Source organism: Ceratotherium simum, chromosome 3 (assembly GCF_057802395.1).
Source record: "Ceratotherium simum simum isolate JZ-2026a chromosome 3, ASM5780239v1, whole genome shotgun sequence".
In the NCBI taxonomy this organism is placed as follows: domain Eukaryota; kingdom Metazoa; phylum Chordata; class Mammalia; order Perissodactyla; family Rhinocerotidae; genus Ceratotherium; species Ceratotherium simum.
Genome location: NC_141902.1, coordinates 57208486 through 57225179, shown reverse-complemented (window position 1 = coordinate 57225179; position 16694 = coordinate 57208486). Strand labels below are relative to the sequence as shown.

The following is a 16694-nucleotide window of genomic DNA, read 5'->3' as shown; positions in this document are numbered from 1 at the left end:
GAACAGGAGGGTCTACAGCAATGATCCTATATATGTTGTACCATCGCATGTTGCACATGTGGGGAGCAAGTAACTTGTCTTTAGTTCACAGGTCTTTGGATCATTACTTGAGTTGCTAGACTTAAGGCACTACCCCCAAGGAGCCTCATCTACACCTAGACCTGATTTAGATGATAGATACTGGGCTTTGAGCTGATGCTATAATGGGATCAAATTTCTGGAGGATTTGGGAAGAGGTAAGTGTACTTTGCATGTGAGAAGGACATGAATCACTCGGGGCCAGAGGTCAGACTGTGGTAGCCAGCTTCGAAGATGACCCCCAATGATCTGCACCTCCTGATAGTCACACCCTGTATGATCCCTCTGACACGTATCAGGATTGGTCTGTGTGATCTAGGAAATATAGCAAATGTAATGGTATGTGACTTCTGAGCCTAGATTATAAAAGACATTGACTTCTGCCTGACTTGCTTGCTTGCTTGTGCGTGCGCCTGCACGCTCTCTTTCAAACCACTTGCAGCATTTCCTCCAGCCCCAGAGAAGTCTTTAGATGACTACAACTTCTTGTCTGCAACCTTATTACTTTGCCACCAGACCCACCCAAGTCAAGCTACTCTTGAACTCCTGAGCCTCAGAAACCATGAGATGATAAATGTTTGTTCTTTTAAACTGTAATAGATAACTAATATACCATTTGTCATAATCTTGTTTCTGCTGTCATATTAAAATAACACTATTGGGAGATTCCTGTTGAATGAGATTTTCTCTATATTATACATTCAAAAATACAGATTTTTATCAGAATATTTTATTTCAAGAGTTAACACTTTTTTCAAAAAGTAAAAACAATATAGTTACTTCCCTGAGTATAAAGAACTAATCCTACAATAAAAGACAATTACAAAATTAAGCCATTAGAAGTACATAATTCTCTGCATTCAATTATACTCTATTACAAATTTATTCTTAAAAATCTCATGTATTTTGGGACTTTAATGTTTCAACAAAACAAAACAAAACAGCTCATTTTGCACCTGTGATGCTAAGGTATGTCTGATCTGTCTTTATCAAATTCCAGAGCAATCTTTAAAGCAGTGCTATTGAGGCCAACAGATTGCATGTTACATATGATAGAAACAACTATTCCTCTTGGGGGAACCTTGTTATTTACAGTTTCTGCATCCAGTTCTTCAGGAAGGACCAGGAGGACACTACTGGCACCCACTGCACCTCCAGTATGTGAGGCATAATGCCGTTGCTTCCTACAAGAACCATATGTTTGCTTCTTTTCCACAACACCCCACGCCATTGCATATTTACCCTCTTTATCCCAAGACATCTCTGTGTTAGGGACTGGTGTCCAAATCATAACCATTGTTTCTGGTTTGAGATATCCGGGTAAAAGATTTTCATTTGAGTTCTTAAACAGCCCGACTTGGTAACCATACAGCATTGCATTCCCAAATTTCAGAAGGTCACCCACTGTAGACAGAAATCCACCACCAGCCCATTTATAGGAGTTATCCACGTAAGGTGTGTTGACAAGACGTCTCTTTTTATTGTAAACATAAAATCTAAAATGAAATAAGAATGGTCATTAACAATTTAATAGTCTATTATTGACTTTACACATGAAAATGATTAGGAAAATGTGTACATGAGATAGACTGTACTGCAATGTAGTGATCATACATTCTCAGAAACTAACCACTAATTTTCAGTATGACTCACATCCTGATCAAACAGATAACTGAGTAACTAAAGCATAGAAAGCGGGTTGTTTTTTCTATCGGCATGGCTTGCCCATGCTGAGTGTATCAAACTTTTAATACCTGCAAAAATGTATTGATTAATATTACACATGATATATTTGCCCCATGTATATGCAGAAACACCTATCATTTGGTAGATATTCCTAGTCCTTGGGCTCGATGAATCATGTGCCACATGTGAGTTTTATAACTAAAAGTGTACACATTGGGATGTTCAGGAATAAGGTTAATATTTGTAAGGAGACTACATCTCCTGCTAAAAAACTATAGAAATACCATGTATAATGATGTGATGTGGTACTTTCTTGGTGTAGTGGGAGAAGCTGGAGTTAGCAAACCCCATTTTGAATCCCAACTCTCACCCTTACTAGCTATGCTTATTTTATTTGACTAACAAACACTTATACAGTTCTTACTATGTGCCAGGCATTGTTCTAAGAACTATATAAATAAGAACTAATTTATTCTAGCAACAATGTTAGGAGGTAGATATTACTACAATTCCTATTTTACAGATGAGGAAACTGAGGCACAGAGAGTATAAATAACTTGCCCAAGGTCACACAGCTTGTAAGTGGCAGAGCTGGATTCAAACCCAGGCAGTCTGTTGCCTCTCTGCTTCTGTACCCTAATTTGTAAAATGGAGACAAAAGTATCTACTTTACAGAGTTAGGAATATGTGTTTAAAACACTTTGCATATTTCTGGTAGGTACTGAATAAATGATAGCTGTTATTTACTCATGCATTCAACAGTCATTGATGGAGCACTTACTATGTGCCAGGCACTGTTTGGATGCTGGGATAAAGTATTAAACAAAAGAGACAAAGTGCCTGACCTCATGAGGTTTCTAGTCTAATATGAGGAGACTGTATCATCAATATTAGTAAATGAAATGAAATAACAAAATAATTAAACAAAAAATGAAACAGCTCATAAGGAGCCTTTCCTTCAAGATGCATAATAAAATGGTGCTGTTAGGTTTTCAGTTTGCTCACTGTCTCACCTCTAATGATCTTCATCTTCATGCTACCTTGGCTATTCATAAGCACTGTCAGACCTCAATCTCACCATCACTTTAAACTGTTTTATCCCTCAGGTCTCAGGAATTTCTTCCTATGACAATGATTTCCAATCCATCCAACTCTCCAACTGAACCTGCTCTCTGCCCTCATCGTGACCTCCATCTATTTCCCTTGACTATTACCAATTTTCTAGGTCTTTCAGTTCCTACTGATTTCACCTAATTTTCTATTCCAGCTTGAACTGTATCATCAACCCTTTCAACTATTTCAGCTCGTGGTCTCACTAGCACATTTGGGTTCCTCACTCTTCAGATCTTATACTACACCAATCCACCAATCCTGAATAAATCTAGGTACCCCTTTCCTTGGTTCCTTATCTGCCAAGAAAGGCTGCAGAAATTCACATAACAAAGCTGAGCTGACTGATACCAATTCATACTCTTGCCAAGGGTCTCCACTGCTGTTATCAATCTTTTCATTCTTTTCCTGGTTATTCCCTGGTATATAGTAGCTATTCCCAATCTCTTCCACCCTCAGTCCTCTACCCTACCTCAGGCCCAGTCAACAGATAAACTATATCCTTTGTTTTACTGAGAAGATTGAGGCTATCCAAAGTGAGCTAGAAACTCCCATCTTTATCTTCAAATGTATTTACATCATCATCCATTATTTTTTCCTTCTCTCCAGTCACTTAAGAAATTTTCCTATTGTTTTTAAGACTAATTCTACTACCTACACCTTTGACTGCCTCTTTTTGCCTCTACAACCTTGTTCCTCCAGTTATACTTCCTAGATTACTTTATCTCCTTGCAGTCCATTCTCCATGCAGAAGCCAGAGATTGTGTCTCTCCCCCTTTTCCCAAACATCTGAAACTCTTCAATGGTTATCACTGTAAGGAGAATAAAGCCCAAATTTCTTGGCCTTTATTCTATGGCCTACAACACAATCAATGGTCCAAAACAGAGGCAGTACCAACTCCCTAAGGGAAATTTTTGGAGGCAGTTTAGTTGTCACAATTATTAAAGGGCTCTTACTGACATTTAATGGATAGGAGTCCAAAGGTCCTAAATGTCCTGTGATATATGGAAAAGTCCCACACAATGGTGCATTCTCCCATATCCTGTAACGCCTTCAACTATCCCACCAGATATTCATGTAAGTAAAAAATCTGTTTACAATTAGCTGAGCCTAGAACCCTCTCTATTTTATATAAAAACACAAAGTACTTTTTGCACATTTTCACTCTGCAATGAATTTTTCTTGAATGTAACCACTGTGTAAATTGAAGGAAGACCATACTTTATTTTGCTCAAAATGTTAGCCAGAGTTGGCCACCAAGGGCATGAGTTGAAGCACCAACACAATACACCTGTATTGGTCTGCATTTACAGTTGTCACATTTATAATTCCTTTACGTATTAAGTTGCATCTGACTTTATTATGTCTTCTAATGTTATCATGAGTAAACTTTAACATATTGAAATATCATTTATTGATTATAAATTATATTCCTTTTGTTTCTTTTTTATATTTTAGTTAGAGTATTGAGTGTAGTTTATATGATCTATGACTTCCATTTCAGGATATTAAAGGTGTTATGAAAAATTTGTTAAATTAAGGGGCAGTGGGTCTAACAGCATTGAGACTTACTGTCCAATGATTTACCCCCTGCTTACCTCACTGACCTTATCACTTACAACATCTTACCTTGCTTCTTTCACGCTAGACTTATTTCTGTATTTGCAACAAGGCAAGCTAGCTTTTCTTATCATTTATGTCTCAGCTTAACTGACATGGCCTAAAACCAATGTTTTTTAAATAGATCCCCCCATATCCTCTCCCTGTCACTCTATTTCCCATTGCCCAATTTTATTTTTTTATAACAATATCTGAAATTCTTAGTTTACATGTTTGTCTGTCCCTTTCCAGGGAATGCAAGTTTCATAAGAGCAGGAACCTTATCTACCTTGTTCACTGATGATTCCCCTACCTAGAACAGTACTTGCCACCCACTAAGTGCTCATTAAACATGCTGAATACATGAAAGCATCATTTGCTGGCCAAATATTTAATGGAGACACCTTGCAAGGTACTGGAGAGACAAGTAAAACCAAACACTGTGGCTGCTCTCAAGGGGCTAACTAACAGTCTTGTTGGACAGTTCTTAAATTTCACAGCACCACATGAATCACCTGAGGATTTTGTTACAATGCAGAGTCTGCTTCAGTAGGTCTAGGGAAGGGCCCGAATTTCTGCAATTCTAACAAGCCCCGGGGAGATACCAATACTGCTGGTCCCTGGACCACATTTTGAGTAACAGGTTGTGGGATGACTAGCAAGCTGGATGTGAGAAATCCAGAGCAAGCCTTGATGAAATCGCTGCTCACAGAGGCCAGGCTGGGGAGCAAAGTAGTTCAGTTTGGCTGAAGCAGAGAGCTAAAGGGGACAAGTGGCAAGAGATGATGCTGCAGGAGGAGACATGGGACAGGGGATAGGTCACAAAGGAGTTTCTGTGACATGCCAGGAACTTTGACTTCTTCACCTTAGTTCACAAAATGCTCTAGTTTCCTATATCCTAAGGAAAAAAAAACTTTTATCTTTTTATCCTTGTTACAGCTTCCAGCTACCAGACCTATCTCTCTCCTCATTTACTGCCAAACTAAATAAAATAGTCCACATCTGCTGTTTCCATGCACTCATCCTCTCCATTCATTCAATTCCTTAAAATCTGGCTTCTGTTTCTCCATCACTGTGAAACAGCTCTCCTGTTGGTTATCAAGGATCTTCTAATTCCCTTTCCCTAATTCTCTTTTATCTTCTAATTACTCATCCTATTTGCCCTCTGTTGCACTGTTAACCAGCACTTGGCTGACACTCCCCTCAGGCCATTTTGCTCTCTCTCTCTTCTCACTCTCAATCCCATGATTCCCCATACCCTTCCAATCACCAGTGGTCCCAGTTTCCCAGGTCTTTTCTTCTACAGAGATAATTACAAATCTGCATCTGTACCACGACCCTTGACCCAAATTTACAATTGGATTTTCTACTAGCATTAATAATTTTCAACTTTGGTTTGGGAGAAAGGTAGGAAAGATGTTTATCAGAATCACTTGTAGGCCTCCTTCCTCCAAAAATTATACCCTTGCTTCAAAATTCGTAACTTTGGAGGGCCTGTGGGCATATATAGTTTGAAAAACGACTCTTCTTTCTTCCTTCAAGATTCTTATATGTCCCCTAAAAGTCCAAGTCATAATATTGGGTAAAGCAGAGGTGGCCTCAGATATGTGCTTTGAAGATAAAAAGAAGTCTACAGAGAATCTTAATATGCTCTCTTGAGAATCAATCACTTGATATACGGTCTTCTCATTTATCAAAATGAACAGGTCTAAACTAATCTCTTCCTCCTCTCCATTAAAACCATGGTTGGGGGCCGGCCCGGTGGCGCAAGCGGTTAAGTGCGTGCGCTCTGCCAAGGCGGCCCGGGGTTCGCTGGTTCGGATCCTGGGTGCGCACCGACGCACCGCTTGTCAAGCCATGTTGTGGTGGCGTCCCATATAAAGTGGACGAAGATGGGCACGGATGTTAGCCCAGGGCCAGTCTTCCTCAGCAAAAAAAGAGGAAAATTGGCAGATGTTAGCACAGGGCTGATCTCCTCACACACACACAAAAAAAACAAAACCATGGTTGACTCTCTTGCCTTTAACTCTCACATCCAATAAGACACTAAATCCTATTATTCAACCTCTGCTTTGTGTCTTACCCTTCTCCCTTCCTTCTGTTCCTAGGGCCACTCCCACAGTTTAGGTCCTCATTACTTTCTGCCTCAATTCTGATTACACTTGTAATTCCAGTCAAGCAAATCTAAAAGAAGCTGCACAATAGAAACACCCTTTCACATCGAGAAATATATTTCTTAGAGTGAACTTCAAGCAAATATATTTCTTAGAGTGAACTTCAAGCTTGTAAACTAGGAGAGAACTACCAGAATATTTTGGCTAATAATCAGCTTTGTGTAACCTTCTTTCAACAGTAAATCATTTTAAATCACTTACATCAGGGCTGGAAATTAGGACTCCTCAGTCATTCCTCCTTTAAAATATAAAAATATGGAGAATTCTAGACTTTAATTTAGAATTCTAAACTTTAAATAGGCAAATTCTAGACTTGTAATCTCTTGACTCCCTTTCACAGGGGACAAGTTAATAACCTTTCATGATAATATTTTTTTTCAGCTGAATGATAAAACTTTACTGTTTCAAATTCTTAAGGAATTTCTGCTCTAAAAAGAATGGACTTCAGACATAAGTTCTTGAGTAAGTTACTGGGACACCTTTGTAACTGAGTAACTGATGGAATGATGATGCCAGATGACAAACAGCCTCTTCCTATTTATTTAAGAATCTCTACATTCTGCATAAGAACCATTATATAACTACAAAAATCTACATCTACAAACTTAGAAATTCAAATACTTTTATTTTTAAAATGCTTCTTAAGTGGCTTTAGAAACAATTATGCACCACATTGTATTTTATTGTTCTGAGAAGTTTAAAACCCCACAGAATTTAAAATGTATATTATAAAAACCAATCTCACTTTAACATTTAGCAGTAACATTTGGATTGAACCTACTACTAGAGAGTCTGTTGGCTGAAGGCATAAAAAAGAGCTTCATAAGGAACCATGCTAAATTCTGGAAGATACTTTAGAAAATAAAGGTAATAAATAATAATAATAAAGCTAATAATGTAATGGCCAGATCTTTTTTTTTTTCAGTGAGGAAGATTGTCCCTGAGCTAACATCTGTGCCAATCTTCCTCTATTTTGTATGTGGGACACTGCCACAGCATGGCTTGATGAGCAGTGTGTAGGTTCACGTCCAGGATCTGAACCCGTGAACCCCTGGGCTGCTGAAGCTGAGCGTGTGAACTTAACCACTATGCCACCGGGCCGGCCCCATAATGGCCATATCTTTACTGTCAAAATACAGCAAACACTTCAGAAAACATTCATTTTATTTGGTTTTGGTCCCATCCAATTATAAAAGAGATTTTTGTTGCAAGTATTGTGCCAAACACATAGAAAATACAGAGTCCAATAATAAGCTAATGCATTGACTAAGGATTCCCCTATCAATAAACTGAGTATCTTTCAGTGGCAAGAACATTCACTCCATTCCCTTGTGGACGGTTTGCTTAAAGGGTTAGTTTACTTGCCTATACAGAATATATTTGCTATACAGAATCAATATAGCTATTTGCCTATATAGAATCAATGCTCCTATCTTCCCATTTTGAAAACCCCAATTTTATTCAGGACAACAATGTACTCTGCTAAAGACTAATTTCCCCACATCCCTTACAGCTAAGTGTGGCCTGTGGCTAAAATTCTGGCCAAAGAAATGTAAGGAGTATTTTGGGGTGGGATTCTGGGGAAATATCTTAAACAGGTGACAGACACTGGGAGGCACTATTTTAAATACATACATATACATAGAAAGAAATGATAAAAGAGGATAAATATTTACTCTTGGGATACAGTAACTCTAAAAAGCCTTAGTCAGGACAGTATAAACATATATAATTTATGATTATGACCAAGGAGTCAGGAGACTAATAAAGCTGGACACTTGGCTGGAAATTTCATTTGCTGCAAAATGATACTTTAAAACAAATGAATAGAAACATATGCATTTGCTAAGTTTTACTTTAAGGTTTTTTTATTTTTATACCTATCTTTGAAAAGATTCCTTTACTCCCTGAACTCCCCCAAATAGCTGATGCCTTTAAGCTCTTTTAAAATAATTATTACCAAAAAAAAAAGAATCAGAGTTTTGGAGGCCCAAATAAATAGTGTATCAAGTAAAATAAAAACAAAGCAAATGGACAGAACATTTTCCTAGGTGACAATATTTCCTTCTTTCCATGCCCTATTTATTATAGCAGCCCATCAAGGCTAACAAAATGAATCAAGTACCCCTGGAGCACCACTGGGTGCCAACAAAATCTAAAAAAACCCAGAGCTGACAGGAACCTTTAATAGCAGAAATGGAAGTCCACCGCCTTTTTTCAAAAAATGGGAGATAAAATGAAATTAACTCATCATCATATGCCTTATTTTGATTTTTGTGCAAGTTATAAATTAATCACTCATTAACAGCAAATGATAGCTGGCTTGCAGTCTGTACATTCATAGAGCCTTAATTTTCAGTTTAGAAAAGAGGCTCAATGATTATACACAATGTTCCTCTTCTCTCCCTCATATATAAATCTAGGCATTCATTTTTATATGTCTATATCTAAATCAAAATAAGGTCGTGCATCTATGCCATCTTTACTAGAGAATCCTTTTTAGATTCAATTGGCAACCTCTGGTATTTGTCAATTTTTCTCATGGTTTCCAGTAGAATATAATTATTGGATCTAAAAATAATAAACACTAGAGTATGAAGTGGTTGAGAACTACATGCCATTTAAAAAATTAAAATTCATTGCTTGCTGTTAACCTAATTTCTCTTAGGTCCAAAAAAATCTCTTTCAGGCTGATTTGCAATGCACATTAAACCTTTTAAATAAGCTAGTAATTTAAAAATGGTAATTTAATTAAATACAACAGAAGGCTGAACAAAACTAATGTGGGGATAGGAAGATATAAAGTTAAAAACAATTCCACCATTTCATCTATTTCAAGTACCATTAAGCCATTTAAAGCACGTACTAACGGAAATATGCAAGGTAAAAGTAACAGTTGATTTGTTGAATGTCACCTTTCCAACAAACTAAATAATAATAAGAGTAAAAAGGAAAAGAAAACACCATAACCGTAAAACTCATTTTAGTCATTAGCCTCACGATTCTCTCCCAATGCCCCTTTAAAACTTTTAAAAATTACTAACAAAAGTTATGATAAAGTTTTAGTTCGATACATTTCAATGAAATGACTTCCAAACTTTTACAGTGGAGAAATATGGCAGGTACCACCTCAACAAAGCGATTAAAATTACCATCACCAATAACGGGACAAACTGACATCACGTGACTTCTGAGAGACACAACAACTAAACGTAATGTGTGATCCTGGACTGGATCCCGGACCAGAAAAAAAAGTTTTTTCTTTTCTTTCGCTATAAAGGACATTACTGGGACAACTGGCAAAATTTGAATAAGGTCTGTAGATTTGATAAAAGCATTGTGTCGATGTTAATTTCCTGAATGTCCTTGTTTTTAGAAAATACACATTTAAGTACTTACAGGTAACGGGATATGATATCTGCGACCTATTTCCAAATGGTTCAGAAGAAATAACATATAGATAGACAGATAAAGCAAGTGTGGTAAATGATAACATTTGGGCAATCTGGGTGAAGAGTATACAGGAATTCTTTGTACTATTCTTGTAATTTTTCTATAAGCATGAAATCATTTCAAAATAAAAGGTAAAACAAAAAATAATAAAAGGTAAACAAGCAAACAAAGCATTAGCTAAAACATCTAAGAAAGGGATGACTGAAGAGCAAATTATAGATACCCATGATGGGTATAATTTTGGTTTAATTATTCATGTGCTTAAATTATTATTGCTATCATTTATCTAAGGATCTTGGGCGTACTTTACAAATACGTTTTATTTCCTTCACTTTATAGATGGAAAAACAGACATGTAGAAAAGCTCTCAAAATCTGGCAAGTTGATTTTGGAATGAAGAAAAGGAAAATTTGACTTTTAATTGATAACATAGCGTTAAGATGTGATATAGCTAGACACACCAGAAGGTATTCATTTACCTTGCTCTATTGTAAATCACTGGCTCATTTTCTTCCTGCACAGTTGTCAGCATATCCAAGTCATGGAATATTTTCTGCATATAGTCCAAATATTTATATCCTGAAGCTCTTTCTACTATGGCTGCCAGTAGGGTATAGCCAAAAGTTGAATACAAAAACTGACTACCTTGAGACATCATTGCGAGGGGGAAAAAAAAAGAAAATGCTTCATTATTATTTAAAAACATGTAAAATATTTTCCCACTGAAAATTGGCATACCTTAAAACTGGAATATTTTCTTCAGCTTTTAGAAAAACATCATGGATGATATATTAAATTTAGTCAACTTTGCAATGGCCTTACTTATTCCATGTCTCTAACATAAGAATAAAATGATGATCAATATACTTTAAATTTCATATGAATCTATTCCTTTCTATGATAATGAAATAAGCAAATAAATCCTACCTCAAAACAAAACAAAAATCCTTCAAACTGGCAACAAAACAGGAAGGGAAAGAAAAGCAAATATGGTTTCTTGAGTCAATTGTCTTGTTCCTAATATACTACTACCAGTTGTTTAAGGCATAAATAGTTGAAAAGTTATTTAAATAAAATATACGTAGGTAGAAGGGCCATGTTTCAAATACATATTCAAATATATATATTGTTTCAAATATATGCCTTTATATCATTTTGGATTCTGGAAAAGTAGATTGTATGATCTGTACTAAAAATGGACAGGAATCTTATTTTTTAAGATAAAAATCCATAATTATATTCTTTACCCTTATTAATTGTACCTATATAATATCTATTCACAGTAAAAACAATTATTAAAATGAAAATGGAATAAAAGTAAATAAACCTATGGTAAATTTAAAGATATTAAGTGGTTCCAGTAGGCATCACACCAAAAAATATACGAAAACAAAGATAATTATTTTTATAGATCAGCTTTTTGGGAAATAAAATTAAGTTGATGAACACTAATTTCTTTAAGGAATGAAGGTACAAAGTTGAGCAATTTAAATTCTAACTAAATACTAAAATATCAGCAATACTTTATTATGTCCTCTTTGGTCCAGATTTTACTTGGAGAACTATTATCATTCCAACATTACTCCATAATTTTTCCACAAATATCTTGATACTGAGAATCTACTAAATGACTGGGTAGCCTCCAGTGAGGCTAAATCTAAACAACTAGCCACCTAGATGCTAGAATGTGTTAAGAACTACAGACAAAAAGGCTAGCACTTGACTGACAACAAAATCCATGCCACAATCATCCACCACATGGAATGCACTCAGGGTGGTATTATTTTGGATTTTCTGAAAATTAATACTTCAATAATGATGACTTTAAGAGAAGGAATTAACACTCACCAGGTTTAAAGAACAAAGGATCATTTTTAAATAATCTTAGGGATTCAATTGAATTTTCAAACTTTTCTTTCAAATATAATTCGCCTTGTTCAAAATCATTCTTTTTCTTGCCAGGTTTTGAATTCCGGCCTTTGGCTTCATTATCCTGCTCTATCTTAGCTTTAGCAAAGTCATTCTTTTCATTACTTTTGCCTCCTTTTTCTTTTAACTCTTTTTCATGGTCAGATTCCATCGTCCCTTTCATCATCTTCAAGGCTTTATAAGCTTTCTCTTCTTTCACCTTTTTCATGTCCTTTTCATAATGACGAATTCCACTTAAATGGGAAATCAATAATCTTGTTGTGACAGAAACCTAATTGTAAAAACATGAAAATGCAACTACATTATTAAATTGTACAATAAAAAGTTAGTAGCCTTGGAATAATGCATCAGTAATTAATATTTTCCATTTTAAATGGCTGCTGGAAAAATATATACAGATCTTTAGCCTTAAATTTCAGAAAAATACCCACTTGATTATCATCTGGATTAAAAAAAAACTTAATCCTTTAACAATAATTAAAAACAAACCAAAGAATCCTATGAAACCTTTTAAACCATTTAACATGCCATTAGTAAAATGAACTGTGAGTTTTGTTACCTTTTCACCTTCATATTCTTTTTCTGGGAATTCAGGAACATAATGTTGTACTGGAATATCAAGATCCAGTTTCCCCGCTTCCCACAATTTGGCAAGAGCAACCATGGTGAGGCTTTTGCTGATACTGGCAATTCTCATAACTGTCTCCGGTTTGCATGGTACACGGTTCTCAACATCAGCATAACCTAAACCTTTGGGAAAAAACAAAGCAAGAAGTCACTATTAACAGACTTCATGGTCAAAGGATTCTTGAAAAACTGAAATAATACTATCTTAAAACATCCTGCGTATTTATCTAAAGGAAAAGATATTCCACTTTTATAAGTTAATTAAAACTGAACATGTAAGGGATGAGAGTCTTAGCAACACTAACAACAGTAAATCTAACAATTTAACCTCATAACTAACCTGAATTGTATCCTGTGCGCAATAGTAATTTTATATCTGATTCAGACATTAATTTTTCTTAGCTTAACTAAATAATTTAGTTATTCCACATTTTAAATAAATTACATTCTTTAAAGAAAACATCATTCTTTTTCAGATTATATTCTTGATTTTTTAGTGAGTTTCCACTGAATTCCTTAAAATAGCCACCCAATAAAAATGAATGTGAAAAGATGTCCTGCAAACCCAATCTAGCTAACCATCAATTTAATTCAGTTGCAAATTAGAAGAAAAACAATGTATGACTAATTTAAAGCTTCTTCCAGAAAATTTTTTAAGTTTGGTTTCATCTTCTGGACAGGCTGAAAGTGTGGAAATCTAACTAAAAGATATAAATAACTGAGATTTGAAAAGAAAGAAAAGGCGTACAATGATTGTTTTTAAACTGTTAAATGTGGATTATGCTGAAAAATATTTGCATAAAAACAAAGAGCTCACCCATAAAGCTGACATTTACATTAATTTTTGATTACAATAGTTTCATAAATTCGGTATCTCGATTAGACTATACTTATACTTGGGAGAAGAATCATTTTTCTTTAAATTCAAAACCTTACTGCTACCATAGTAAGGAGTAAAGTACTACTTTCTTTAAATGATGTCTGAAACAGGATTTCCTAAAAGTACAGCTCCTCAAAGCCTGGATGACCAGTTGGACCAATTTGTGTGCAATGGAGAAGTAAATCAAGTTATAAAATATGCTTTGATAAAAGTATCATAAAATGATTAGAAATCCTCCTCCCAAATCTTATAGCTTTTTGTTTGAAAAAGTAGCGGACACCTCTAACTCGTCAAAAAAAGTAATAAAGTATATCGTAAACTCATTAAGGACAAGGCATCGTGTATATCCGCAGTACTTAGTACAGTGCATCACACAGAATAGGGGACTCAATAAATTTCTGACTGAATTAAAAAAGAAAAACACAAAATTCTGATATTTTATCTATTCATAAGGGTTATCTACAAATACGCAGTTAACAGATGGTGCTATACACAACTTGCAGAATAAATCCAGTCCTTATAGACAAGTAGGGGTAGAAACAAGTCATCTTTAGGACTGCAATTTATTCATTAAAGTCATTTTAAATCTTGCTGTGTATAGAAAACTCGATTCTTTATTGTTAGACACGTTTGCTCTACAACACGTGTGGCTTTAGGTAAACTGAACAGCATTTCATGGGATTCATGCCAAGCGGTAAAACATCAAGATTTCATTCACCAGCTGGCACAAAACAAGCCACTAAATAACACTTTTCTGAGCCCACCTTCTGACCAGACTTCTTTTCCATCTACAGAGACTCCAACCACTATGCCTGGTGCGCCCACCTCATCCTAAGAGCGAAGGGGAAAGAATGGACAGTTCAAAGACAGGCCCAATAACCTTGCCCCTCGGCCAGCGCTTTCCTCCGGGACCTCCCCCAGGCCCGGCCCCGCCCCTCGGCCCGGGCCCCGCCCCCTCTGCTCAGGCCGGCGGGGCGCTATGGGCGAGAGGTGTGCGCTGTCGGCACACAGAGGGGGAAGGGGCGGTCCCCTCCGTCCCGACTTGGGCAACCCCCCAAGAGCTTCTGACCGTGGCTGTGCGGTCGGGAAACGGGAAGTGTTTCTCAGAAGCCGACCGCGGGCATCCCACCGCCCGGGGTGGGGTCCGCTCGACCCCAGGAGAAGACCACCCCATGAGGGGTCCCAATCCGAGGTGACGCCGGGGGTGGGACGCCGGGTACCCGGCCGCCCACGCCCCCCGTCGCCGCACCTTGATCCGGTGCAGCAGGTCGCGGCTGCTCTCGATGGCTCTGGCGAAGCGCCTGGAGGCGGGCGGCGCGGGGGTCTGCGGAATCCACGGGGCGAGGGACTGTTCCTGCGGCGCCAGCGGCTCGGCCTGAGGAGACGGCTCGGGGTCGGGGGCCGGCGCGGGGGCCGCGCCCCTCAGTCCGCCCGCCAGCTTCACCCCGAGCGCCAGCCCCAGCCCCAGCCCGAGGCCCCCGACCCAGCCGGGGCCGAGCGGCGGCAGTCCGGCACGCTGGTGGGCCCCGCGCCGCCCGCTGCCCCCGGCCCAACCCCCGGGGGTCGCGGCCCGGGCAGTCACGGCTGACAGGAGCCGGTACATGGCGTCTCTGGCGAGCCGGCAGCCTCGGAGCTCGCGCTGGCCGGGCGGGCAGCGGAGGCGCGTGGAAGGGAGGGGGGGTGGGGGGTGTGACCGCCCTCAGACTCTAGCAGTCGACGGCCGACGGCAGGAGCGCCGATCGCATCGAGCCCTTCCTCCTTTCCTGTTTTGCCCCTTGGCTCGCCTCTCCTTTGATATTTCTTCGTCTCCACCCCCATTTCTTCCCCCTCTGCCTCCCCTGGGATCAGGTGTCACCTCGTCAGAGGAGCCTTCCTAGTCCCCGTCGCCATGGCTGCTCTCGCCACACTTTGACCCCCAGCTCGGACACCTCCTTAATAACACTTAACACTTTGTTTCATTGAACTAATCTGATCCCTTAACACACCGTGACCTCTTTGTAGAGTCATGACTTTTGCTTCTGGATCCTCAGCTCCTGGAACAGCGCCTGGCGCCTGGCACACAGCAGCTGCTCACGGGGCATCTCTTTTCCCCTCGAACTCTTCTGTTTTCTCTTTTGCCACCTCCATTCTTTGTCTCATTTTAGCTCCTTCCATTTCCCTAAGGCCCTTTTAACTTCTGGAGGTCTAGCTCCACATCACATCAGACATTAAGTTATATCCAGGGCTTATATTTTTAAAAAAATCTTTTGCTGTATAAAAGAAAGTTTAAAAAAATTTTTGCACTTGAAAAATTTCCATCCAAAAGTAACTCGTATAGTTTAGTTAGCTATGATTTCTGACATCTGTGCGTAATCAGAGATTCTTGTGAAATAAGAAATCTAACCTGTCAACGAATAAGAGGCATAAACTGCAAGAGAAGCAAAAATTTTATTTGAGATCTCAAGAATTGCACTTCCGGGAGTCTGACAGATTCAGGTAGAAACCCAAATAGTGTCCCACTAGGGAGTAAAAGCCAGGGGCTTTTAAAGGCAAAGAAGGGAGGTTGTATTACAAAGAATTTTAACTGGAGTTTGAAGCAGAGAGCTAGTCTTGGCTAAACATTGATTGACTATTGATTTTATCTTCAGAAAGTCCACAATCCTCAGTCTTTGTGATCAGGATGTCCGTTCTGCTGGCTTCTCAAACAATGGTTTGTAAAACAATTGCCGTTTTGGCCCAGTCCAAAGATTTGGCCCAGTCCAAGGTTCAAGACAGCAAGGCAGTTTCTCTGGAAAGGTCGCTCTGACTCCGTTTAAAATGGCTCCACTATTTGTCAATTTTGACAAACCTCAAATTGCTACAAAATGTAAAATGTGTATAATCCTAATTGAACAATTAATGACACAATGTTAATTTTGAAGATAATTAAACATCCATTCTAATTTTACAATTTCTACTTATACTTTGGTATATATATAAATTTCTTAAAGATTTTTGAAAGCTTGTAGGCCTTAGGTACTGGGGCATTATCCCAATGTGTAAAATGATCCTGTCTTTCCTTGCAGGTGGAATATATATAGAGAGAGTTCAAAGACTTCAATTGACAACCTGTTGTCTGGAGAAAAAGCTGTAAACATCTTGAGCTAATAATTGTTTAATTAGAGGACAAGGTAATAAT

General features: G+C 38.1%; 1 protein-coding gene across 1 annotated transcript; it reads right to left on the bottom strand.

Moving 5' to 3' along the window:
• Nucleotides 1–792: 792 nt before the first annotated feature.
• LACTB (lactamase beta) lies at nucleotides 793–15167 on the bottom strand. Its single transcript, XM_004421663.3, has 6 exons — nucleotides 14787–15167; nucleotides 14302–14368; nucleotides 12590–12780; nucleotides 11950–12301; nucleotides 10581–10746; nucleotides 793–1574 (listed from the first exon to the last, which is right to left on the bottom strand). The coding sequence occupies exons 1-6, from the start codon at nucleotides 15138–15140 to the stop codon at nucleotides 1043–1045; spliced, it is 1662 nt and encodes a 553-aa protein (XP_004421720.1). The 5' UTR covers nucleotides 15141–15167; the 3' UTR covers nucleotides 793–1042.
• Nucleotides 15168–16694: the final 1527 nt, after the last annotated feature.